Source organism: Theobroma umbraticum, unplaced genomic scaffold, assembly GCF_002168275.2.
Source record: "Theobroma umbraticum cultivar Fairchild unplaced genomic scaffold, ASM216827v3 scaffold_302.0, whole genome shotgun sequence".
Taxonomy (NCBI): domain Eukaryota; kingdom Viridiplantae; phylum Streptophyta; class Magnoliopsida; order Malvales; family Malvaceae; genus Theobroma; species Theobroma umbraticum.
Genome location: NW_018397287.1, coordinates 148,821 through 174,582, shown reverse-complemented (window position 1 = coordinate 174,582; position 25,762 = coordinate 148,821). Strand labels below are relative to the sequence as shown.

Sequence of the window (25,762 nt, the reverse complement as noted above, 5' to 3'; positions counted from 1 at the left end):
CTTTTTTTTATATATTTTTGTGTAAGGAAACTATGTATTTATCATTAAACTATATACTCGAATATAGCAAAAAACCTACAAACCACAACCTTTTCTCTAAATTTATCCTAAATCTATGCATTATCTATTCATATCTTTCTCTCACCTATTTATCTTTATACCATAAATTAATCCTATATGGGAGGCTCAGTTAATGCCTAGTCCTTATGGAAAATAATTATGGATAAATTGCCTTGTATTTTCATTGTAGACCTATCCTTTGACTATAAGTATCTCTATAAGTCTATAACATAATATTTTCATTAAATTTTGTTTCTAAAAGATTTAACTAGTTAGTAGTATTTTCATTATTAGTTAATATATATATATATATATAAATAATGTATATTAAGTTATACAATGAGAAGTAGCTATCTCCCACCTTATACTCTCTAAGTTGAAGTTTCAAGTCCTAGCCATTGAAGTGTTTCCTTGAGCTATGTAATATAAGGTAACTATCTCCTAATGGTTAAATCTCACCGTGCCATTTTAGATCTAAGTCCTAACAATTGATGTATTGTAGCTTTCTAAAAAAAAAAAATTGATGTATGATAGCATGCAAATTAATTTTTGGTTGTAATTCCTCATAAATATTTGTGCTAAATATAAAGTTTTATTGAAGCAAATTATAGTAAAACCTTTATAAATTAATACTCGATAAATTAATAACCTCAATTAAATAATATTTTTTATCATTCTCGACTTGAAACCAACATGGTAAATTAATAATTTGCTAAATTTATAAAAAAAATACATTTAAAAATGAACACATAGGTCCCACTTAATATATAAATTAATAATCTCCTTATATATCAAAATTATATATATACATGACTCAATTAGAAGTCTTTTATAAAATATGACTCCAATGTTACTTGTTTTTTTTTTTTTAAATTGATGTCTTTCTTGGACTTCATCTCTAATATTTTTTAGTGCATTAAGAAGCTTTGATATAATGTACTCATATTGCAAGAAAAAAATTATGTAATGTGATTGTTGCTTTAAGTGCATCTTTGTGCAAGACAAGTTCTATTACAAAACTATTATCTTCTTTGTCATTTTCCATAACGTTCTCATTAATTTGCTCATCACGAATAATGATAATTCGTAATTTAATAATTAAGTAATATTCATATAATCACAATACACAATACATGTATTAAGTTCAATGTTTTGAAAAAAAATAAAGAATACCTTAATAAAATAATTTTTTATTAATTAATATATAAATTAATAAATTATTAATTTATCCATTAAATAATATCTTGATTAATTAATAAATTTTTATGATCCAATGGTATTAATTTATAGAGATTTTACTATATTCATAAATACCAAGTGAGGAAATTAATTAAACATGTACATTTGTTTCATCAACATTGTAGAATATTTTGATAAGCAAAATACAAAAATAAAACAATTTCATTAATTGAAAGGATTATATTTATTTAAAGTCATTTGCATGATATACCCAACACTGTGTTTGGGAATTCCATGAGCGAAGGGGAGGAAAGAAAAGGAAAGGGGGACGGAGAGTGTACGATTCTCTTGTTTGAATTACTTGAAGAAAATGAGGCAGTGGAACCGAAGAGGTACCATTTATGTCGATTGTTAGCTTGGCTCTGTGTCTAACAAATAATTGCCTCACATTGACAATAGCAACAGAGGGAAAATCTCAAACACTTTGCATTAACTTAATAAAGTTGAATCTTTTATTTTCTATGTACAATATGATTTAATGCATTTTATAATTACACAACGTAAAGATGATTGGGAGCCTTATAGAATCGAGGTTTTTAAGGCCACTCACTGTTTTTGGGCCAAAAAGAATCGAGTTTATGTATAATTAATTAATACTAATTTGATTGTGAAAACAATTTTGATTAGATTGATTGTTTAGATTCCGTGCACTAAAATCTTCCCCCTCCTTGATTGATTAACTCTCCAATAGTGAGCATCTTAATGTTTTTGTGTAGACAAGAGATGAGACCTAACATTTCCTTTATATGGTGAATCATTAGTTCTATCTATTAGGATTTATAAGATTTTCTACATAGGCTTATACTCTTAAGTCCACATTTAATATTAGAGTCTAACCCACTTTATTAGATCATATGGGTTATAAATTACCACTTTATCAAAACCAAACAAGTTTAGCATGTTTTTGATAAAAAGGTAAAATAAATTAAATAATGTAAGTCCACACTTTATTATTTAAGAAACTTTAGTAATCTCCCACTTGGACTACATTATTTAAATTCGAAATTTAAAAATAGATTTTACTTAAAAATGATTCATAAGATAAGACAACTTGAATAACAGTAATTATATCTGACAAGATATAGCACCAACTAATGAATAACAACACTTCCTTGACGATCTATTTCATGTGTTTATTTGTCAAACACTTGTTCTCTACTTTATGTAAGCCAAGCTTGCAAGACAAACACTTTATTATTTATTCAATAAATCTATATATCTTCCTCACATATCTGGAGAGACACTTTTATTATAAGGGTTTCACTAGTGCTTACATGAGATGCTATGTAAATGGAGAATATGAAATTGGACAATTATCAAGAAGTAGAGATGAGTTTGAGCTAATGTGTTGGAAGGAAGTACAAAATCCATTATCTAGAAAGGTTAAAGGCGCTGTATGCCCTGAGAATGAGTTAAGGTATGAGGAGGAAAAATTTAAATCCAAACACAGATAGCTTCTACTTTTTGTTAAATTATGCAAATTAACTGTTCTAGTCAGGTTATACAAAGCACACAATCAGCTATGCCACAATTTTTGAATTGTAAGTCTGAGTTTAACATAAGTGAGTCTTGTTTTGATCATCTTATAGGCATCATTAAGAATATGCTACCGTCTATCAAGGCTTTACCCAAAATCTTTTATACAATGAAGAAAAGATAACAAAATTTAGACTTTGTTATATACTTATAAGAATAATTGCATGTTGTTTATAAAGAAACTGATGATCTTCAATATAAACCCACCAAATCAAGCAAGGAAGTAAAAGGAAAATTCCTTTCGCAAGATCTTCTATTACTTGCTGCTTATATTAAGACTTTAAAAGCTTTATATGTCAAAACAAATTATTGAACATATAATATGGCATGGACATAACCAATGTAACGATGGAGTGCTTAGACACCCTGTTGATGGTGAGGGAGGCATGACAGCACTTCAATCGAGGTCATTAGTCTTTTGTAATGAAAAATTGAAATGTGAGATTTGGGTTAGGTGCAAATGGTTTTAGTTCTTTTATATTGGCTGCAAAACCTTATTTTATTTGACTAGTACTAGTTGTTGAGTACAATTTACCTTCATGGATTTATAAAACAAAATTTTCTAATCAGGGGGACATTGTTATAGACCATCAATGATTTTCCTTATTAATAAAAGAACATTTATGTTCAACAATCACATTCTATTGTAAAGCAGGGAAAGCCACTTACACAACTTTGAGAAATTGGACAAAATAGAAAATTTTTTATTTTAGGCAGGTAGCAAAAATTTGGCATCTGTCTGTATTCTTCAGCAAGGTTGTGGTTGTGCTACCACACATTTTGTAGTTGGTACATTTCCTTTTTCCTCAAACTATATATATATATATATATATATTAAACAGACAAAATTGATAATACCTTTTATAATGGTGTCAGACTATTTTGGAGGTCGGCAATTTTATGGGCTTATCAAATTCTTTCTGCCTTTTTTTTTTTTTTTTCATAAATACACAAAACATTAAAGTTGAGCATCATAAAAGAAACAAACACTTTGTATTCTAAATAATCATATCAGATTAATTAAAATCTATTTGGTTGATAGTTTTGTCATTTGTAATTTATCTTTTCCGTAAAAAAAATCATTGAAATTAAGAAACAAAGACTAAAATTGACAAAAAAATAAAACCCAAAATTTTTTGCATACATTAAATATTTTCTTTCAATACATTTAACTTCCAATTATAAATGTAATAACCATATATGGTTTAAAGAAAGAATTTGGATAAATTTGGGAGACATTGCACATGTATACCAACTTCATGATTTCATCAAACTTTCGAGAAAAGTCTATTCAACCACTGTAATTAAATAATAATTTCCATTCAAAAAAAGAAAAATAGCATCAAATCTAAGAAGATATATATATATATATGAGACCAAGAGGATAGACTGAAAGAAGTTATGGCATAATTTTATTTAGTAATTAGTCATGTACTACTACAATACATGAAACTGTCTTCCAGCAGCCCTCTAGAAGATCTATTTGTTGCCCTTCTCGCTCGAATGCAGCCCAGAGAAGTAACCCTTGGTGTTGCTCTCAAAAGAGTCCCTCGAAATATATGTTGCACCTCTACTCCCTGGTGCTACCATCATTCCTGACCCCACACCTCCTCCTCCTCCACCTTTTCCAGCAGCGCTAGCACCACCGCCGCCACCTTTCCCAGCAGCTCCTCCTCCTTTACCTTTGCCACCCATTTGGAAAGGTTGTACTTTTTTGGTTTAATAAAGAAAATTCAAGGCTGTAAAATGATTCAAGAAAGTGTGAAATGTTTTAGAGTATTTATACTAGTAATGCACTGGCTAGTAGCTCAAACCAGAAATTAATTGAATTAATTGTTCCTAATTAATGTCTTCTTCTTCTTCTGCTCGTAAGCATGCAATTTGCATGGATTAATGGAGCGTCATTCACAGATAATTAGGCGATTTTTGACTGACTTTGACATCATGAAGAGAATGAAGCAGAGATATTAATGAAGGGTTTACCTGTTTTGGAACTTGACAAACAGTATTGGAAGACTACAAGAAGCCAACAACTCTATCCTTTGATTCTTGAATTTCGTCCATGCTTTGATGCATGCACACATACACACTGATGCTGATATTTTCCCTAACACATAAATAGTACAACACTTTTAAAAATGAGTTTTGTTTATCAATATCTCAGTGTTTAATTTGATAAATTTTATTGTATTGAGAGAAAATATTATTTATTGTTGTAATTTCTTAAAGAGGGTCCTACTGTGCTCATTAGCACAATATTAACGAAAAACAATATGAATTTTGATATTATACATACAGCATTCGATCAAACATAAAAAATTTAATATCCTACGACCATGCTCGCGTTGGCTTTGTTCAACTCAATTATTAAGAAAATTATTCTTCATTTATCTTGTTTTGAAGTCAAAACATGAAAAATTATTTGTTGGATTCAAACCTTTAACCTTTCATTTATAAAAGTTGGACAAGATGAAGGATCCCATAATAGAAATCCTAGAATCGTTTCATTTACAACTGGCCCAACTATCTTTGATTTATTATCAATATTATTTTTTTTTAGGAAATCCATTCAAGCTTTGCTCTCATAGTTATAAACAATGACATTGCACACCCTATTGAGTTAATCTTTTGAAAAGAGAGTAATAATCTTGTTAAAAATGATATTTAAGCATATCCAACACCAAACACCTCCAAAGAGAGGCGAACAGGGTGGCCGCCGCCGACACCGCCGCCCTCCCTAAGAAATTGAAACTCAAGTTTGAATCTTGATTCTCCTTGTACCTCCCCAATTGAAAAATAAACACAAAGCCAGCAGCTGCACATTGCATGCTACAAAGAATCCTTAGACTTGAATGATAAGTACTATTAATGAGCTTCTTAATTGACAATAAGGAACAAAATTGAAACATAAACTTGGTCTTAATGAGAGTAATAGGAATGGAATGCCTTCAAATGTGTGATCACCAGAAATTCAAATGGGAAATAAACTGTGGCAAAGACTAATTTACGATTAGATTGCACAATAGCACAAGCCATCAACACCTGAAAGCAGCTGTCCAGCTAAAAGCCATATGACATTCATTAGTTTAAAGAAGAAAGTTAAGTGTGAGCACATTTCTGTTCTAATTCTCTATCTAAATAGTTAAGGAGGCCATCAATCAAATATTTGGGTTCTCTTCAAACAAGACACTCACTTTTTTACACGGAAGCCAACAACATCACAACTTGTAATAGCTTACCAAGAACATACATAACATGTCGAAAAGCTAAATTTTCTAAAGTAAAGAATAAAACATGAAAGAACAGATAATTGAATCTATGACTTCCATAATTTCATGGTGCAATCTTCAGCATATGTAGCAACAAGATTCCTGTGGGGATGATGAGTAATACCAATTACATCCTTTTCATGGACCTGCCATTGCCATAAACAGACAACAAATATTACGTTATGTAGAGTTATAGTACATATCATGCCGACTTGACACAAAGGTTCAATGTAACTAACAATACGAAATTATTGTTCAGACTGTTATGACTTCAATAGATTACTTTCCTTATGCTCTTGTTCTAATATATTAATTATCTTACTAAATCACCAAGAGGAAGAATACAGCCAAGGTGCACACCTTCAAACATGCATAACTTAGCCAACACCCAACTCTTAAACACCATCTTCGGTTCAGGACACCGCCAATCGCCACAAGAAGCCCTATAACATCTTTACTCCCATGGTCAACATCAAGCAGAACAGAGAAACTTTCTGAGCTACCAACACCCACCACCTTTTCCTTCTCAAAAGCCCATCATATCTCACTTGGAGAGTTTTTCGGTTACAGGTAATTAGAAGGATGGGCAGTCAATGCAAAAGGGATTCTCATTCACATTTGGTAAATTTGTATAAAGGATGAGTAGAATTCCCCAAAGATACTCACATATTAAGCTCCTGGACAAAAGGATTGAAGAATATATACATCATTCTAACTTGATTTTTATTGTTTTTATTTTCATTTTTTTTGACTTCCAAAATTAACTTATGTAATGGCTTTAAACCATAATATTATGGTAATAGTACACAAACCATCTAAATTATACCACCCAACCAATTTCATTTTTCTTTTCCTAAAGCTTGACTTCTAGTTCTAGTTAAATTAGAATAAAGTTCACTTGAACGAAAATGGAGATACACCACTCATTTTACCTTTTAGAAAATTTTGGAAAAAAGAAAAGAAAACTGAATTTAAAATTCCAAAAGTGAAAGTAAGAGAAGCCTTAAAGTGTTAGATCAACAAAAACTTAGCCTCAAACTGAGTGCTTACCGTCATTAGATGCTCTAGTTTTCCAGTTTGGTGGCTGAAGCAGTACATATTCCTGCAGATATTAATAGGAACGAAATCAAAAACAAGTTAAAAATGCCAAAATATGTTACATTTAGAGCCATTATTAAGCAAGTAAAATTTGCATACATTCAGTAGCAAAAAGGGGCAAATCATGCTAATCAAGTAGCAAAAATTATAAGTTCCCCATAGAAGACAGTAATGCTTGAAATTACAACTGTACCCCAACTTCACAACCAAAGGATATAGTGGCCTCCAATGAGAAAAAGGATGCTTATTCTACTCAATAACTGATAAATTATGTCCAAGGGATAAATGGGTTAACAGTTAAGTCATTTGCAGCCACAAGGCTTGATTCTTCCACTGCAACAAATCCCACACTGGAGGCTTTCTGGACCACATTTACCATAGCAGAGTCAAGATCAATACACCATGACAGAAGAAGTAAAAATTAAAACTCAAACTAAATGATTCTGGCCACATGGAATTAGAATTCTTGCAGTCTGTCGCATAGGATCAGTGGTTAGTTTAAATTTGCCCCATTGTTAGAAGAAATAATAGGTTTTGAAGGCTTAAGTCATCTTCTTAGTTCAAGGGGTAAGAAACATGAGATTGGGGATTTGAGGGAAGAAAAGGATTTCAGTTTTTATTTTAAAGGCAAGATAAATTTATTAATAGAAGAAATAAGTAAACGAGCCCACAATCAGAAGGAGAATAAACAACCATAAAATCCATCCTATAGAGAATAAAAAAACAACCAGAGCCAAAGTGTATAGCAGCCAACAACTTTCAACCCCAATAAAATCAGCTCCCACTTCTACTTTTAAAAAAATGTAACAAAAACTAAATTGCCATAATACATCAAACACCTTAGAGCAATGACTTAGAGGGAGGAAAAGAATATCTAGTGGACAAGCAAAAGTGAGAGGAAGAATGATAATAGCTAGACAAAAAACACCTGCAACATGAGAAAGCACTTGAAAAGCTTCACCCCGCAATTCCAGGAAGCACTACCATAAAGAGTGGAGAGAGAATCTTGGGAGTCATGAGCACAAGTGCATTTGTGTATTATTGGGTTATCGTTGGGTTTGGTTTCAGCCGGGTTGTGTCAGGTAACTCAGGTTGGCTCAAATTTTGCCACTTCTAAATAAGAAAAAGAAAATTCGCAATAAACCTTCTAAAGCATCCGGCTAAAACCAATTGGCAATAAGTAGAGAATTCCAACTTGAAAATATGATAATAATAAACTCCAAACTTAACCACTGAGGAATAGCAATACTTAATACTTTAACTCGTGTGCTGGCCGAATACTAACAACTAAAACAAAGACACCAGTAACAAAAAAGGGTCAACAAACAACTTGTTTTCTGATACCATATAACACATAACAAATTGACAATTGCTGGTTAACCCAACTCGAATATAGGGCCACATCAAAATTTTGAACTTAATTGTTGTGGGATGTTACCACATAACAAACATATATATGCAATTGTTCAAATTCAAAGGGAACAATTTGTAATCATTGATCTGTTTATTCCAATGTAGTGAGGCTTCTCAGAATGTCTACATTTTTAGGCCAACCATATCTACCAAACAAGAAACAGTGAAAATAACTTACCATGACCTTTTCATTAGTTACTTTTTTAAAAATAAGCTGCCACAAAATTACAACAATAATAAACATGTCAAGTTCCCAAGCTAAAACTAAAACCCCTCTTCTAATCAAGCCAAATAAGAGCAGGTTAAAGAGATTTGCTTCCCTTGGAGGATTTACAAGTTGATTCGGCCTTTACAATCTAAATCTTATGTTTCTTAAACGAATAATTTCAAGCATTACCTGTCCTCGCCTACACAGTATATCCATTCACCTTTAGGTGACACACAGGCGGCAACAAAATCCCCACCCTCCTTTTTACCAGATGAGAAGCTTTTCACAACCTGCACCACAACCATTTTGGAAGTACAATATGGCCAAAAAAACTCATTTCCATCCCACCATCATATTACAAAAAAATTATGAGTTCATAAAGTATTAGCTTTACTACAAGCAAACATAATATGACAATGGCTAATCACTAATGTTATCAAAAAGTTTAAAGATTTTAGGCTCACAAGCCAATATTAAAAAAGTATAACTTGAAATTCGGTTTTTCTTTTCAAATTCAGAATTTCTACAGTACAGATTAATGAGTTACAACTTGGAACAGATAATGCTTCCTATGGTATAGCCAACATAGAAATCAATAAGATAGAGAAGAAAAAAAAAACCCATAACAGAAAGCTGGAATTGGCAAACTAGCACTGGAAGCATTGGTCAAGGAGAACATGATTTGATAATTTGAACTAAAATCATAGTAATTTGAAATATTCCAAATAGGACCACTATTAAATTTCCAACAATTGAATATGCTTTGATGATCAAGAAGATGGGGCAAGCATCAATGCAATAACTTGGGAAACATGCTTCTTCAGTTTAGTCATAACAAAGTGAAATCATATCAACAGGACTAAAATTGTTTTGGAACTTACCTGTCCTTGAAGTGTCATGATGTATATTGATGACGTCTTATTGCATACAATAATGTGATCGGTGTTTTTTGCGAAAAGATGAACGGAATTCACTGAAGCATCGCCACCCTACAACTCAAAAGATAGAAAGCAAAGATATAAAGGCAAACAGAAAAATTATGGTATATGACATATGCTAACTTAATTGGGAAATAGAATACCCTTAAAGGAGGAGGTGGCTTAAATGTTTGTAGGCAGTCTGTTGTTTTTACATCCCAGACCTATAAAAGGCAGCCCACGATCTGTTATACACCAAAGAAATGACTAAAAGAGGGCCAGATATTTGAATACATGTATAAATAGTTTACCTTGACAGTGCAGTCACTGGAGGCAGTAATAACACGACTTCCATCAGCTGTAAAAATGGCATCATTCACATAAGATGTATGGCCACGAAATTCCTTCAGCAACTTTCCAGATTTTAATCCATGGATTCTGCACCCAAAAAAACAAAACAGAATGGAAAGAAGCAACCATAAAACTCGTCAGATATTGCATCTGGACATCAATATATCACAACCACTGACATGGAAAAATAGTCAGCAACCAAAGCAATCGCTAATGGACATGGGAATTTCAGAATACAAAAAATTACAAATAAAGCAAAAAATTCGTCCCAAGTGGCAACAAAGATAAATTGCTCCATATTAACTACTCGCTTCTCATTCATGCACTTAAATTTGACATAATAGAGTATATGCAAGGGAGATGGCCATATACTAAAACCTTGCAGTGCTATCAAAAGATGTACTTAGTAACTGGCTTCCATCACGAGAGAAGACAAGACTTGTCACACCTTGAGAGTGTGCACGTTCAAGACGACGCAAGCATTGACCTGTCCTTATGCGCCAAACCTGAAAATATGTTACAAATCAGAAGTTTCTTGCATGACTTTCTTAAGATTCCAATTGTAAATCAATGACATTTGATTTCACAAAGAATGCTGTGACATTGAGAAAACCTGGAATAATACACGAAATACCAACTTGCTTCAAGAAAAGGCCTAGAATCAGGTACTAGTCAAGTACATCTGATAAACTTACAAGATGAAGCCTAACCATGAATATGGAACATCATATAGGTTCCAAAAACCCAAATTAGACATATAAAATAAAAACCATCCACAACAAGTTTTAAATAGTAGCATTGTTCAACTTGTTTCATGTTATATCATGTGGTAGCTACCAGTCACTTCAGCTGTGGCATTGTAGCTTCCTCATTGCTCTTGTCATGGAAAAGGAGCTGTACTATTATATTTTGAATCATTGCAAGAGTCACAAGCACCTTAAAATAATAGAAATCATTCTTGGCACTGCATACAAGTGTTTTAAGTAAAACCAAAACCCCTTAAAACAAGGGAAACATGAAAAGAAAAAGAAGCAACAATTGAAGATCAAAAGTATTAAAACCATCAAAAGATATCAGATCCCTGGGACCCAAAGTTGAGTGAAAAATGTCAAGCAGCCATTAAAATACGTCAGAGAAACTACTAATTCTTTGAGGCTTCTAACAAACATGCTTTCATTAGACAACGTGCATTCCTAAAACAATGGCAGATGTTAAATAAAGAAATTGCATGCGATTAGGAAGATACTCTTGTCTGGAGCACAGACAACTAGAATATAAATTCAAGCATACGCAACTGAACTCACCTTAATCTTTCCATCTTGTGACCCAGATGCAATCATCTCTGAATCTCTGCTAAAATCAACACAAAGGACAGGATCATCATGCATCATGAAAGTTTCCTGTGATGATATATCAGTAATAGCACAAATGTTAAAAAATGAATAAACATAAAAGCAACAAAAGGACAAGAAAGAAATACAATCATCCATCCTCTCTTGAACACAGGTGGACTGGCATATCAGGGTTGCTCATGTTCAAAATCAAAGCATGATTCTCACTACCAAAGTCATAGGTAGCATCAGCAAACATACGGTTTTAGAACTAATCAGTCTACAAAACACAAGTATGTGAGACTTTCTATAAAGCAACCTCATCATAGTTCACTAACTTTGCACCGGCTGAGAGAAACATGAGTCAATTGGACCAGTAGCACTACATCTGTTAACTGTCTCCCCCAAGACCTATCTAGATTAGAGCTTTTCTTAAGAACTCTCTACATCTTTAATTTGATCACTAATGAAGCCCATCTTCGTAAGCTGTTCAGCTAAAAACTAACTACCATTCAAACAGTTTTCTAATATGGCAGATAATCTTGAAGATAAAACTTATTTACAGATGAAGTGATTAAAGATTGAGATGCTCCAGCTATAAATACACTACATCAGAAAAGACATATAGATGAAAATTCACCAAGCAAATGCAGACTTTCTTTCAAGCATGCCAGGTGAGAGCCTTGTTAAAGCACAAGAACCAAGCAACCAGGGTGCTCAATGAGGACAAACCTAACTGTTTATTGTACTAAGCCATCATGAGTTTGGTTTAGCTTAATTAACAGCTTACTCAAGCTATTTAACTCAAACAATGTGGGACACAAATATTCAAGATCAAACAAGTCCATGACAAGCATCCTAATACTTCACTAAATTGCTTATAAAGTCATTTTAGCTTATGTTTGTTATTTTATTGTAGGATGCTATTATACATGCACTTTATGCAAAAATCGCATGTCACAAACAAGTTTCATAGAAGAGAAAGCATAAAGATCATTTGATTTGCAAGCAAGATATGATAAGCACATAAGTATGCATAACTAATAACAAACACCGCATGAGGATGTCACTTTGATAATAATCTAACACCAAATGATATGAGAAGATAGACATATCCAATTATCTACATATTATAACAGAAGAAAATGCATTGAGTTTATGATCCATGAATTCATGCAATTTGTATCAAGTCCAGATCAAGCTCAGGCTGAGTACAAACATAATCCTCATTCAACAATCTAACTTCACGTCTTCATTTTGCCCTCACAGGAAACAGAAGTTCAACCGAGGGGAAACAAATAAGCACACTCTCTGTAATCATAAATAAGATGCTTTCTTGGTGATATTAAGATCAGGGTTATATTTTCGATAGTTTTAGTTTACATGCTAAACAAACAAAATCTATCCATAATTTAACTTATTAATAAGAATATTTCAAGATGCTGCAATACATGATAAAACAAGTAGAAGCAACTTGGCAAAAGTAATCCTTTCATAAAGTAACAACAACAAACACTGACGTACAATGAACATAGGTTGTTTTTCACCAGGCTGCTTCCATTTGGTATTGGAAACAGAAAAGAAAACAATAATAAAATAAAGTAATCTAAAAGAAACAGAGTACTCACATCAGCCTGGTACTGAAGATCCTTCTTCAGCTTTCCGCTTATGTAATCCCAGACCTGTTAACAACAAAACAGTAAACAAAATCAAACGTCATCCATATATTTTGCACTATTGAAGATGTTTTCCCTTTGGAAGATATCAAACCTCAATAAATCCATCAACAGAAGAAGAGACAAGAAACTGCCCATCTGGTGAGAATCGAGCACATTCTGCATGACATTTCTTCCCAAACTGCACCAGGAAAACCACCAGGATAAAGTTAAAAAGGATGAAGAGATTGAATGTTTTATAAGATGGCAGAAAACATGCATGGAAAAACTAGCTATAAAACCAAAAAAGCTAACAACTTTCACTTTCCAAGAAATCTACAGAAAAAGCATTCACCTTCTTGAATTGCTACAAAACTCATGTTTATTGGTAGTTAAAAACATTTTTGTGGGTTCCATGGTAAGAAATATCAGTGACAAAAATTCAATTGAACTCAAATCCAGGCATGCCCAAACTATGGACACAACATGAACCCTCTATCTCACTTATGCTACATACAAAGCATTTTCTTGTTAATAACAATATTTTGACAAAGGAAAGAATAAAATAAGGAGATGGGGCACAAGCCACATATATAGAAGATGAATGAAAGCACTCGTAGAGAAGGCTGTCCGCACTGCAAAGTACATTCTCAAGATATTCACACACCAAATCTCCTTTCACTACTTCAACTTACATATATTTTTGGTTTATCTTCTCTACTCTTTCTGTTGCTATTAGATTCAAAACACTATTGCATAATAAAGGCCTAAGAGCATGTGATAAATCATCTCAAAGGACCAATTTTCTCAACTTCAATTAGGAGCATCTGTACTTAATTTAAATCTTGCTTTTTTCTTACAACTTGTCTCAGTTTGATACTTGTCTTAAAATTCTTTCCATCCACAAGTTTTATTTGCATATTATCTCTCACTCATGCCAACAACTTCAGCCATAAACTAACCAACCTCCAAATGATTCTATAATATCGTTCCTCCTGTTTAGCAGGAAGCCAATTATCACATATCATTCTGATTTAACTTTGAAAAAAATAATAGAAGAAAGGTTTAATTATTCATTGGGTACTTGGACTATAGTCAAATGTTCGATTTGATATGTGAAGTTTAAAAATGTGCAATTAGGTACTCGAACTTTGCTTCCATTAATCATTTTGCACATCTCATTAACTCATTAGGCCGAAGTATGATGTCTCCCATATAGTCAATGAAAATACACCACATGACCATATATTCCCATGTCATGGGTTGAAGGTGAAAGAATTCCACTGATGAAATGGCATTAAATGGACATGCGGCATACTTATAATGGTCATCAAGGACACATCATACTTTGGCTGAACAGAGTTCGTGGGATGTCCAATATGGTTAACAGAAGCAAATTTGGAGTATCTAATTGTGCATTTTGAAAATTTAGGCACCAAACCAAACATTTTGACTATAGTTCTGTACCAAATGCATAGTTAACCATAAAAGGAATCCAATAAAACCAAAAGCAGTGGTGCTTTTTAGCTATTCAATCAATGCAAACTAATGTTCTCCAGGCACATGGGACAGCAGCAGCAAAGACTTAGAAAGGGCATTAAAATAATTAGAGCAGAAAGCAACATGGTAGAAAAAGTGTAGAAGGAGCACTTTCTCTGCCGTATAGGAGGATGGAGTCAACAATAAAAGGAGAATATTGCTGCATAGGAAATAAAGTAAGGAAAGCTAAATCAGCAAAGATATGTTTCAACCAATTAAATTGAAGCACTAGTGAACAACAAGAATATGATAAGTAATTAAATTGGTTGCAAGTAAAATCTAAGCAATGAAATGATGGAAAGAGAAAAGGAATTCAGATTTCATGGAAATGCAAGCAGTAGTCATAACAAAGGTAGCACTGTATATCAAATCAAACATACAATTTCGAGAACCTTCACTGCTGTAAAACATTCCGCCTTCAGAATACTTCTTAAGCCACAATACAGCTCACACAAACACAAAAACTCCATTTCACATCTAATCATGGGTGTTTCTGTAAATCTTTCACCACTAATATGAGATATGATGGGTTCTACAGGGCATATCTCACAGAAAAAGAAGATCCTTGTAAGACAGATAAACAAATAGCCAGCTCAAAAAATCTATGGCATGGTTTTCATTGTTTTCAATTCAAAAGATGCATGTGAAACAATTAGCACTAGAAATTAGAACTGCGCTAGACAACTGCAAATAATAAATGGCATCGAAGAAATTGAAAATATTTCAGGATAAGGTTCAAATTTACCATGGAACTATTTTTGGAACTTGGGCCCTCCAATTTTATCATATTACTTTTCTTGGTGCAATGTTACCATCATACTGTGATTTCTGGTGCTATCTTAGTCACTTTTGGAGGGAATACAAATATACCATTAGAAATGTAGAATATTCATTTTCTCATGTTATCAAGATAAAACCTGAGATAATTAGAATTTTTTGTTTAAAACAATGGCAACCAGGCCATTATGATAATATTTTATTTAGAATAAAAAATGCTACGAGAAAATTTGTTGAAAATAAATGAATACAATTAAAATACAACAAATACTTTAAACCATTTATTGAAGAGAAAAATATCAAAACTATTTTTAGTAGAAAAAGAAAAAGATTATTGATTTGATATTAATTTTTAACATGTCGTTATTTTAAACGTTTGATTTAGTCTAACTCTGTAATTTTTTCAATTTTTTACTTTAAATAATTACCACATCATCTTTTTAACGGTCAACATCATCTTCTTAACAGTCAAATTACACCAAAAATCGTAGTTTGAAAGAAACATTGCACCCAAGAAAAGTAGGATGGTAAAGTTGGAGACCCCAATACAATACAATAATAAATTTGACCTCTATTCCAATAATTTGTACTCTTGTCTGCAGTTTTGGCCAAAAAAATAATTAAATAAGTTTAGCATGGTTGAACCCCATTTAAAACTAGAACTTATGAGCTAAATTGACTATTACTACCCTGGAACCTAGGTGAAAAGAAAAATCTTCTCATACAGAACACCTATAAAATTTATAGGTGCCAAGCCTAAAGATGATTTATGTGCCATATCAAACTCAAGAAGATATGGCATGGCAAAAAACAGAGAATTACTAATTCAAATTCCCAATAGAATACCAGTATTTTTTACTGAATGAAGACTGCCAAAAGATTTAGATTGTCACGGCTTCAGCTCACTTTTGGTTTTGAATCTTTTAACTTTTTAAATATATCCAGTTGACTGAGTTCAGGTTTTGAGCAAGTAAAATTTGGGTCATCCATGTTAAGTAAGCATTTGTCACCTTTCTAAACTGTTCCTCAGCTAGACCATCTGTAACCATGTGGTATCAACACCTTCTGCTCTCACTGATCCTAGTCCAGTAATTGCTACTTAGATGATTGACCCTAGTCCACTAACACTAAGCAAAATTCAAATGACTATCATTTATCACACCCTGTAATATGTCTCAGAGAACATTTTTCTTCTAATAAATTATAGGAGTAGAAAATGTTGGATCAGCAAACAAGTGCTTCACTACTGTAGTTTGTTTCGAAGCCTAAGCAGAAATAAACTTTGAAGGAAAAAGAAAAAAAAAATAAAAAGCTCTATTATGATTATTACAACTTTTTTACATTCTTTAAAATTCCTTTTTAAAGGAAAAACCTAAAAGTTGGATTTTACAGAATGAAACACCGATACCCATCAAAATTTATCAATAATTAAGCAAACAAATAAATATCAAGATTTTTCAGTCTAAAAAGAAAGGAAGTATACAACAAATAATAAAGTAAAACAAAACATTAAAATACATTCAGATTCCCAGAAAGAGAGAAAGGATATCATGTTAGATCTACAAAAACCTCATAACCAAAACAATAAGCTGATATAAAAAAAAAAAAAAAGATCAAGAAAAGCAAGTAGCATACAATGTCGAAGCACAGAACAAGAACACTTACTCTGATTGTATGTGATAGGGTTGTTGGATGCATGTCATCTATATCTTGTTTCATAGCCGCTGTCCCTCTAAATAAGTCAAACTGTGTTCCTGGAGGAAGCAAACCTGAAAAAGACACATATGGAAGGATGACCCCAACAATAAATAAAAATAAAAATAAACAAAACCCAAATCCAACGTGCTAAAAAGAATAACTAGCTGATTAAACTCGTTAAGTAAGCTCAAAGGAACCAGGCTGTTTCTTAGTTGTACATTTTTCTCTTTAATATTTATTTTTCTCTTTTCTCTTCTATCTATTTTTATCCAACTCCACAACCTTCTTTTACTTTCCATTTCACACCCATGCATCTAATGTTCTGTTTCACTTTGCTCCCACCACCCCTTCTTGGTTTAAGCTTTATTTCCTTACCATATCTTTACACCTCTTGGAATCTTCTCATATTAGCTTTTCTTTTTCCTTTCCTTTTCCCTTCCACCACTATGGATCTATCTTTTCTATGTCAAACCAGTAAAATTTTGGACAGAGAAAGTGTTCAGTGGCCATGGTTGCTTTCTGAATCTTTGTGATGTTTGAATACTTTGCACACTTTGCCTTTTGGTGTAAGAAAAACATTCACACTCCACTTAAAAAGGCAAATGCCTATGAGGTGTAGCATCTTTTTATCACCCCTCACAGCAATCTTTTAGCACTTCATCTAGAGTCTGGCCTAAATGTGCACTTTGGAAACAATTTTAAACAACAAGATCAAAAGCACCATATATATGTATCTACTAGCATTGCAACTGTTAACTTCACCAAGTTTTGATCGCCTACAAATTTGACTTTTGGGGCATATTTGATTAATATAAAGCAATTAGTTTGTGCTTCATTGAGTTGTCATTTAGTGGCCCCCTTATCCTTCATGAAATTTACAGTTTCAAAACTTAGACACTATAGAAGTCCAAATAAAGAACAAAACTCTTAACTTCACTAACTTTTGAATGCCTACAAATTTGACTTTTGGGGCATATTTGATTAATATACAGCCATTAGTTTGTGCTTCATTGAGTTATCATTTAGCGGCCCCTTTTTCCATCATGAAATTTACAGTTTCAAAACTCAGACACTAAAGAAGTCCAAATAAGAACAAAATAGATGGTAAAGAGAAATTATTATGCATCAAATCAACAAGAAACCAACAAATGATGCTTCTTCGCGTCACTTTAACATAGATGTACCTTGATGCTGCTGCCACTTTAAAGCCTGACCAATCAAAGCCATTAAACGTGAAGGTGGCACAACGCTCACTTCGGCAGCAATGGCTGAAATGCCAAAGGACAAATCATCAATCCAACGCTTAAAATTCATTCAAGAATGAAATTTGCATATTGCAAATATACAAACTTTACAATGTAAATCTGCAAATCTATTAACATTCATACAATGCAAGTCCAATGATATGTTATGTCCTGTCCATTGACAATGATCTACTAGCTAGACTCGATATTAACTCCACAAAGGACTTGATTTAAACATCATCTGGCCTGAACGTTAAGGTGACCCCCTAATGTAATGAATCACTAGAAAAATGTTTGTCAAAGACAATGTGAGGTAATTTAAACACTGCAGAACAGAGTTTTTATTCTTTTTTTTTTCTATATATTTCTGGAAAAGAAAAAGAATATGGCATTGGACAGATTCCTAAAAATTATGCCTACATGAGTATCCATGGCTTGTATTTAGAAAGCGGTGAATTTCCAAGGTTTAAAAGATGCAATGACAGGGGTATGCTTGCCTTAATAAACATTAATCACAACCTAAAGTTATATTTGACCACTACTTTATTACATACTGCAATAAAACAATGGATTAATCATAATAACACCATCACACTGTTGCAATTTGCAATGACTTACACTCCTCTCACAGTAAGAAGTAATAGGTGTTACAAGTTGCCATCTTTTGCCTAAATAACTATAAGGTTCTGACATATGTATGCATATTACTTCTGATTACTGTCAGCATTTATTAGAAAAATATCAATTTCTAAAAATGCAGAGAGAACAAGGCATCTGGATTACATGTCCAATATGTGATTGAGATGCCCAGCAAGAAAAGGAAATTAAAATAACAAGCAATAACATGAACAGCAAATTAGCTGAAGGAAAACTATTCTTAGAATTATAATCTTGATTAGTTCCAAATATCTAAAGCTGGAAATGCTTGTAACTACCTTTTCATTGTACATATTATTCTTATTTTCGTAACTTAAGAACTTTTTATAAAGATTTAAACTTAACTAAGTCCTTGAGGTTCATAAGCATGTAACTTCCCTGTAAAATATACTTTAGGTCAGCCTAACAACTAGCTCTTACTAACTCTGTTATACACTCCCTCCCCTTCTTGTTAAGTACATTAATCATTTTATCAAATTGATAATTCCATCAATCTTGATTATCAGACTTTTTGAAAAAAAAAATTACAAATATACTCCTTGAAAATTAGAGGCTCCACATAGCTGTTGCTTCCACTCCTTGTTCTTTGTTTCCTTAGATTTTGCCATTAAGTAAAGGAAATTAGGAAAAAGCAAAGGTAAGATCATATTTAATTATAATTTATTGGATGATTACAATGTAAATGAATCAAAACATAAAGGTGCTATATTATTTAATTCTTCCAATAAAAAACTTTTGTATTCAAATGCACTTTTTGCCTTTTGCCTTCTGAAGCAAAAAGAATATAACAAAAGCAACAACCAAATAAAACCTTAGGTGCTTTTGATACTTGCAAGCAAAAAAGCAAATAATGTATTTGATGCAAAGGCAAAAACAATTTTTTGAAGAATTAAAAATTTAGAAATAAGAATTCATGGATAATAAAAGTGATAACTTTCTACATAGAACTAATATATATAAAGTTGTTGCATATTTTAGTCATTTGGTTACGTCACAGACTTCTTTCTATTTGCCCAAGGCTTTAAGAAGTAAAAATAATTAGTAAGAGTAACAACGAAATAGAGTCTCATAAAGCAATCTTTGAAGCCAAAGGTAAAAGACCACTAGAAGTTAAACGAGAATAGAAAAACCTTGGGCAATCTGTGCACGACGTTTCTCTTTTGTTGAGTCCTGGTAAGCCTGTTACATAACACAGAAGACATAAACCTTTTTACAAAACACATAGGACATAAACAATAAATTGAGAGCACGAATTGACTTGAGTCATAAAACTGTTGTACCAAGCTAATGAAACCCAGAAAATAACACTAGTCAAGGTTCTTCTCACTTCTAAAGTTAGCATCTCTCAATGGGGCATGGCAGTTCAACAAAAATAAATAAAACCAAAGATTTGACTTTCTGCAATACACACTAAGGAACAAAACAGAATGTTTGTAAATGATTATCTCCTTTATGAGTGGCATGAAATGAGAAAAGGAAAATGTTGTTAAAACATGCCAAAAGGATTTGGATCTATGAGAGCATGTGAACTAAAACAAATTAGTAAAAAGTGAAGAGAACAAACCTAAATATAAGACCACAACAGACCCCAACCTCAAATAATGGGAGATAACACCACTTAGCACTTTTTCTCATCTCATTTGTATACTCAATGTTAACATTAACTTAAACAAACAGGCATATCACGGGGACAATGAATACAATGCAGCAAGTAACAGATAACAAATAACAGATGGAGCAACAGTCAGACCTAATATCATGCTAAAGCATCCAACTGAAAACCAATTGGGAATAAGTGTTTGACACCCAACCAGAAAACAAGGCCACAAAAAACCCCAAAACCAATGTGTAGGAACACCACCTAACATCTTTTGAGATTAATAATAAAACAAAAGAGGAACACAATTCATCTAAAGAACTCAAGAAAACATGAACCCAGGAGAAAAGAACGATTATCCAACTAAAAATAAACAGTTCAATTTCTTTTACTGCAGTTGGCGAGGGAACTCCGAAGAAGGAAAATAGTAAGCATATCTGTTGTTACACAAGTCCAAGTGTAATTGCTATGAAAACCACCAAAAAAATTGAAAATAGCAAAACTTACAACAAAATTAAACACAAGGATTTTAAATGTTTCAGCTAAAATGCCTACAAGCAAAGCTAAGGCACGGAGAAATCTCACTGTTATCAGGAAGGATGCCAATGACAAGTGATTGTAGCTCTCAAATTCACCAATCCCCAAGACTCAATATGCACAAGAAACAGTCTCTTACATTTTTTTTCTACATAAAAAAGATAGACTCTTTGCTAGATGCTATTTTGTGAGCTTATCATTGATCATGGCAACCCTATCTGAGACTGTGACCTTAGTTTTAATCATTAATTGTTCTCAAATAGATCTTATATTCAATCTGATTTCACAATGGATTCTTGTTATGGAACACAAAAAGCATAGCCACGTTTATGGTAGTTTTAAACTAAACTCAAATTTTGCAGTGTTTCGCTGGCTCAAGTTCAAGCTTTCATCATGTTTTGTTATTATACACTGTACCTGGTTTATGCTTTTAGAGACTTGAGTGGAGAAGACATTTGTGATTGGAGATATCCTGACTATTTTGTTTGTTTGTGTTTAGAGGAATTTCAAGCTAAGGTAAATATTTTTTGTCTATGGCTTGAAATAGCCACAGTTTGGCATCTTGGTGAAGGGTCAGAGCCCACTTAATAGATGTCTCAACATCCCTTGTCAAATTAAATGTGTTTTTTCTACTTTTCCCTACAAGACGTACCACTAATAAAAACCCTTCATGTAGAGAAAACATAAGAGAATGTCCATTTTAGGCTTAGGAAAATGTTAAAGCACACAACATTTATTGTCCTGACATTTGTTCATTAGAAAGATCTGCCAATGTGTTTACTTGGACATAGTGTCAGCCATAAATGTAGGACAAATCAGGGCTTAATATTGATGAGCTTGGGAGCTATAATGTTTTGTAGTTTCCATCTTTTTTTCATTACAGTGAAATTTATGCTTGTCTTGACCTAGAACATTAAAATGCAGAATACCAACATTAAAAATTGTATAATTTACTCACACACAAGCACGATCATGACTCACAACTAAAAAAGGTATGGCACCACAAGTCACAATCCTAGAGAGTCTCCAGAAACTTCATGCTCTAGAACCCTACAGAGAATACTTCAGGACCTATCTAGAAGATATATGAATATGCTCTAGGTGCACACTAGTGCTGACACAATAACCTATCCTCATCAGCCTGCAAATGTGTCCTACCGTATGGCATTCCAACACTGCCACATTTATTGGGCCTGCTCCAAAGGACTATAGCATGTGTCATCTTGCCCATTCACTATAAGTGGTCTTCTCTATGTAAAGGAGTGGCCTCCTCCCCTCATTTATAAACAACAAACTTGAATAATAAAGCTCTCTTTTCTCAAGTTTCTCTCTGAATTTTCTCTCTAGCTCAGTTGTGGAGTGTGCAGCACTAGTAACAAGCGTGAGGCACCGTTGTGAGGCAGTAGCGCAGGATACTATAGAAAGTGGTGCTGATCTTGAGTCACTGGAGGCTGCATTCCATTGCTTAAGAACTGCACAGGCCTAGAGCTTATCTCTCCACTGAGATATATGAGTGTGGTTGTCCCAAATTGAGTAGAAGTCAAATTTGAAGGCACAATATATGCATAGAGGACCAAAGAAACCATCCAACATGTATGTACGAGCCCTTTTTAGATGCTCCTCATGGGCTCAAGATTTGACTTTTCTTTCCCGAAGTGTAATTCAATGAATAGCCACCAACCAAAAGGAATTCATGCGATTTAACCTCAACATGCCACATCCTGCTCAAACCTTCAGCTCTGATACTAATTTGCTAGGAGAAAAGCCAAAGGTTGAGACTACAAAGAGTATACCAAAAGAGCCTATATATACATGCTGGCACCATTTGAATCCAAAAGCTTAAGCTGGTGGGTTCTTAGCTCCTCCATGTATAAATTCCCTTTCCCATCCCTCTTTTATCGGATGTCGGACAACCGCACTCACATGTGAACCTTAGCAATAACAATCCCATGACAACAAACAGAGAAGTAAAAGATGCCCCACTATTCACTAAAGTTCTTAAACATACAAGACCTATCAACAACAATCAATTTCTCATAAAGAGATCAGCTACATTTCAGGCTTCTTCAAAGCTGCAATTTAGGCGAAGTGCCTACCCAAAGAAACTCAATGCAACTATAAAGGAGCACAAATTCAACTATTTTTACTAATCTGAAGCCAACCATATTATGCCTTACACATGCACAAACACATCAGCTAGTAATTACAAATGGTTATCCACATTCTCCTATGTTCCCTCTTGAGGCATAATACTCAAACCCAAACTCATCCCTCACACCACACCGGTCCCCAAATATCTAGTAGCCAATGTGCCGGGAAAGGGAAACACCACTCTCTTCCATATTTTGCCACAAAATGTTTTAAATTATAAACTTGCTCTTAAGAAAATTGCAACAAAATAAAGAGAATTGGGTATTAATAATAATATGTGTTATGAGATTGCATCAGCTCATCATTAATCTAACAAAGACAACATGTTTCATTGCTAGCATTCAGATGATCCCTACTAGGTGGTCCACAAATACAATTATTCTTTTTAAATTAGCCAGGGAAAGAAATACTGTTAGTCACTATACATTTAATTATTTTTTGTGCATTTTGATAACATGTAATTTTGCATCAATAGTATTTTGGAATATATAACAAGTTTATTACTTTTATAGCATTTCAAAATATTATATATTAGCACTGAACACATTCACTCTTTTCATTTGCAGAAAAAAGCTTTGTATTTCAGTTCACCAAAATCAAAAAAACTAATAATATAACTACTGTCAGTAAATGAAAACAGAACAGGCAAACCAAAGATGTTCCCAAAATTCATACACCCCCCTTTCATGCTGCAAAACCAATCAACATCTGGTAGCCCTGATCAGTTGATACATAAATGTAGAATCAAATTGAAAATGAATCAGGCTCACTACACATGCATCAATACATAAATGTTGAGGCAAATTGAAGTACAAGGTTGAATTATGTTTCATTTGTCTGCTCAGACTGTTTGCCTTACTACAACTACAACTTTAAATTCATAAGAATTTTAGCCTTATCTACCTCTTGGCCAGTGGCATAGCCAGAAACTGTTTTCATTGGGGTCAATACACTAATACAATACTTCTTCTGTCACAATTTCTTTATTTATCTGTCCTTTTTTAAATGTTTTGAAATTATGCCTTGTTTTCTTCTTTCAAACACTTAATACTTTTCCTTTTTCTTATTTCAAATTTACTATTTGTGTTTTTTATTTTTTGATATTAAAAAGCATGGAACAACAATCATATAAAAAATCTAAAATGTTCTTACAAAATACACTTTATTCAAAGTTTTTTCTTAATCTTCGTGAAAGTCGAAAGGGCATATACAATAAGGACCAAAAGGAGTATTATCTATCACTATACACAAATATAAGATTATAAAATTTTTCATACATAAATCTTTAAATAATAACAATGTTGTTACAGAAAAATTAAAAGTCAAATAACAAAAAGAAAATAGTCAAAGAAAAAATATTCTTTTACATTTATTACAATGAGTTTCATATTTTGAAACTATTGTATATTGTTGCTTCATTACCAACATTTATCGAATACATCTTTTTCAATATTTCTAATCAAACAACTATGCCTCAAACTATCTCCCATTTGATTAAACTATAGATTCCATATTATTTTGTACTCGCACTTGGCAAAATCAAGACTAGTTTTAGTAGAAAAAAAACTAACGGATAATTAATTTTTCTTTGTAGGCACTAAATTTTTTGGCTAGCTCTATTCAAAACAAAAGACAAATATGTTGTCTCTTTCTCACTAACTATAAATGGATCCCTAAATTTCTTTTATATTATAAATGACCCTTAATTTTCCATTTTAGTGGGCTCAAGTCAAAATTTACTTAAACTCATAAATATATTATAAAGGAATTTAAAATTTTAGTGGGGTCAAGTGACCCTAATCCTTAAGCCGTAGCTATGCCCCTTCTCTTGGCAAGCATTGAGGTATAAATCAATTAAAAGAAAAAAAAAGAAGTGGCAATCATGGAATAAATGGTAATGTTTATATATATTTATTTTGACAACAAACCAAACTGCATGTACCAAAAACAAAAGTGAAGCATATCATCATAATACTAACAATGAAACAATAAATGAGGACATCAAAAGTAGGTTTCTTACCTCATTTGGATCAAAATAAGTTCTGACAAGGAGATGCTCAAGCCTCAAGTATCTTTCAGGTTGCTCTTGCTTCATAACCCCCATTGCCTGGGTTTGCCTCAAAATGGCACGTGCAGTGTCCAACTCTCTCAGTTCAATCATTTCTAATACAATCTGCAGAACCCAATGCAAAAATGAGGAAATATAATGTGGGTGGTAAATAAAAAGCAATGGAAACAGGATTACCACAAAATGAAGATAGCAGACATGGCCTAATAATTTAAAGGACAGGCATCTCAATTATGACAAAGATTCATCATGCTGAGCTCAAGTTAAAGGTACAGGAGGACTAAGAAGGACCTCGAAGAGGTGACACAATCGGACTTGTATAAGCGTGGACAATACATCAACGACCTATTCTTCTTTTGACATCACATGACACCCATGGGATCCCAAATGCTAGGAGCAAAACCAAAGAGAAAAAAA

The 25,762-nt window shown here is 32.9% G+C and overlaps 2 protein-coding genes across 2 annotated transcripts in view; both read right to left on the bottom strand.

Annotated features, from left to right (window-relative positions):
* Window positions 1-4,314: 4,314 nt before the first annotated feature.
* On the bottom strand, window positions 4,315-4,530 carry LOC110428570 (uncharacterized). Its single transcript, XM_021444432.1, has one exon. The coding sequence runs from the start codon at window positions 4,528-4,530 to the stop codon at window positions 4,315-4,317; it is 216 nt and encodes a 71-aa protein (XP_021300107.1).
* Window positions 4,531-5,896: 1,366 nt separating this feature from the next.
* The window catches only part of SMU1 (transducin family protein / WD-40 repeat family protein), a 21,849-nt gene continuing 1,983 nt past the window's right edge, over window positions 5,897-25,762 (bottom strand). The window contains exons 3-16 of the mRNA XM_021444393.2: window positions 25,298-25,450; window positions 20,123-20,171; window positions 18,276-18,359; window positions 17,059-17,162; window positions 13,193-13,279; window positions 13,051-13,104; window positions 11,396-11,491; window positions 10,470-10,597; window positions 10,052-10,178; window positions 9,905-9,964; window positions 9,705-9,812; window positions 9,013-9,113; window positions 7,155-7,206; window positions 5,897-6,250 (exon numbers count right to left, since the gene is read on the bottom strand). Of these exons, the coding sequence (XP_021300068.1) occupies window positions 6,152-6,250; window positions 7,155-7,206; window positions 9,013-9,113; window positions 9,705-9,812; window positions 9,905-9,964; window positions 10,052-10,178; window positions 10,470-10,597; window positions 11,396-11,491; window positions 13,051-13,104; window positions 13,193-13,279; window positions 17,059-17,162; window positions 18,276-18,359; window positions 20,123-20,171; window positions 25,298-25,450 (1,302 nt within the window). The 3' untranslated portion in view covers window positions 5,897-6,151. The remainder of the gene's footprint in view (window positions 6,251-7,154; window positions 7,207-9,012; window positions 9,114-9,704; window positions 9,813-9,904; window positions 9,965-10,051; window positions 10,179-10,469; window positions 10,598-11,395; window positions 11,492-13,050; window positions 13,105-13,192; window positions 13,280-17,058; window positions 17,163-18,275; window positions 18,360-20,122; window positions 20,172-25,297; window positions 25,451-25,762) is intronic.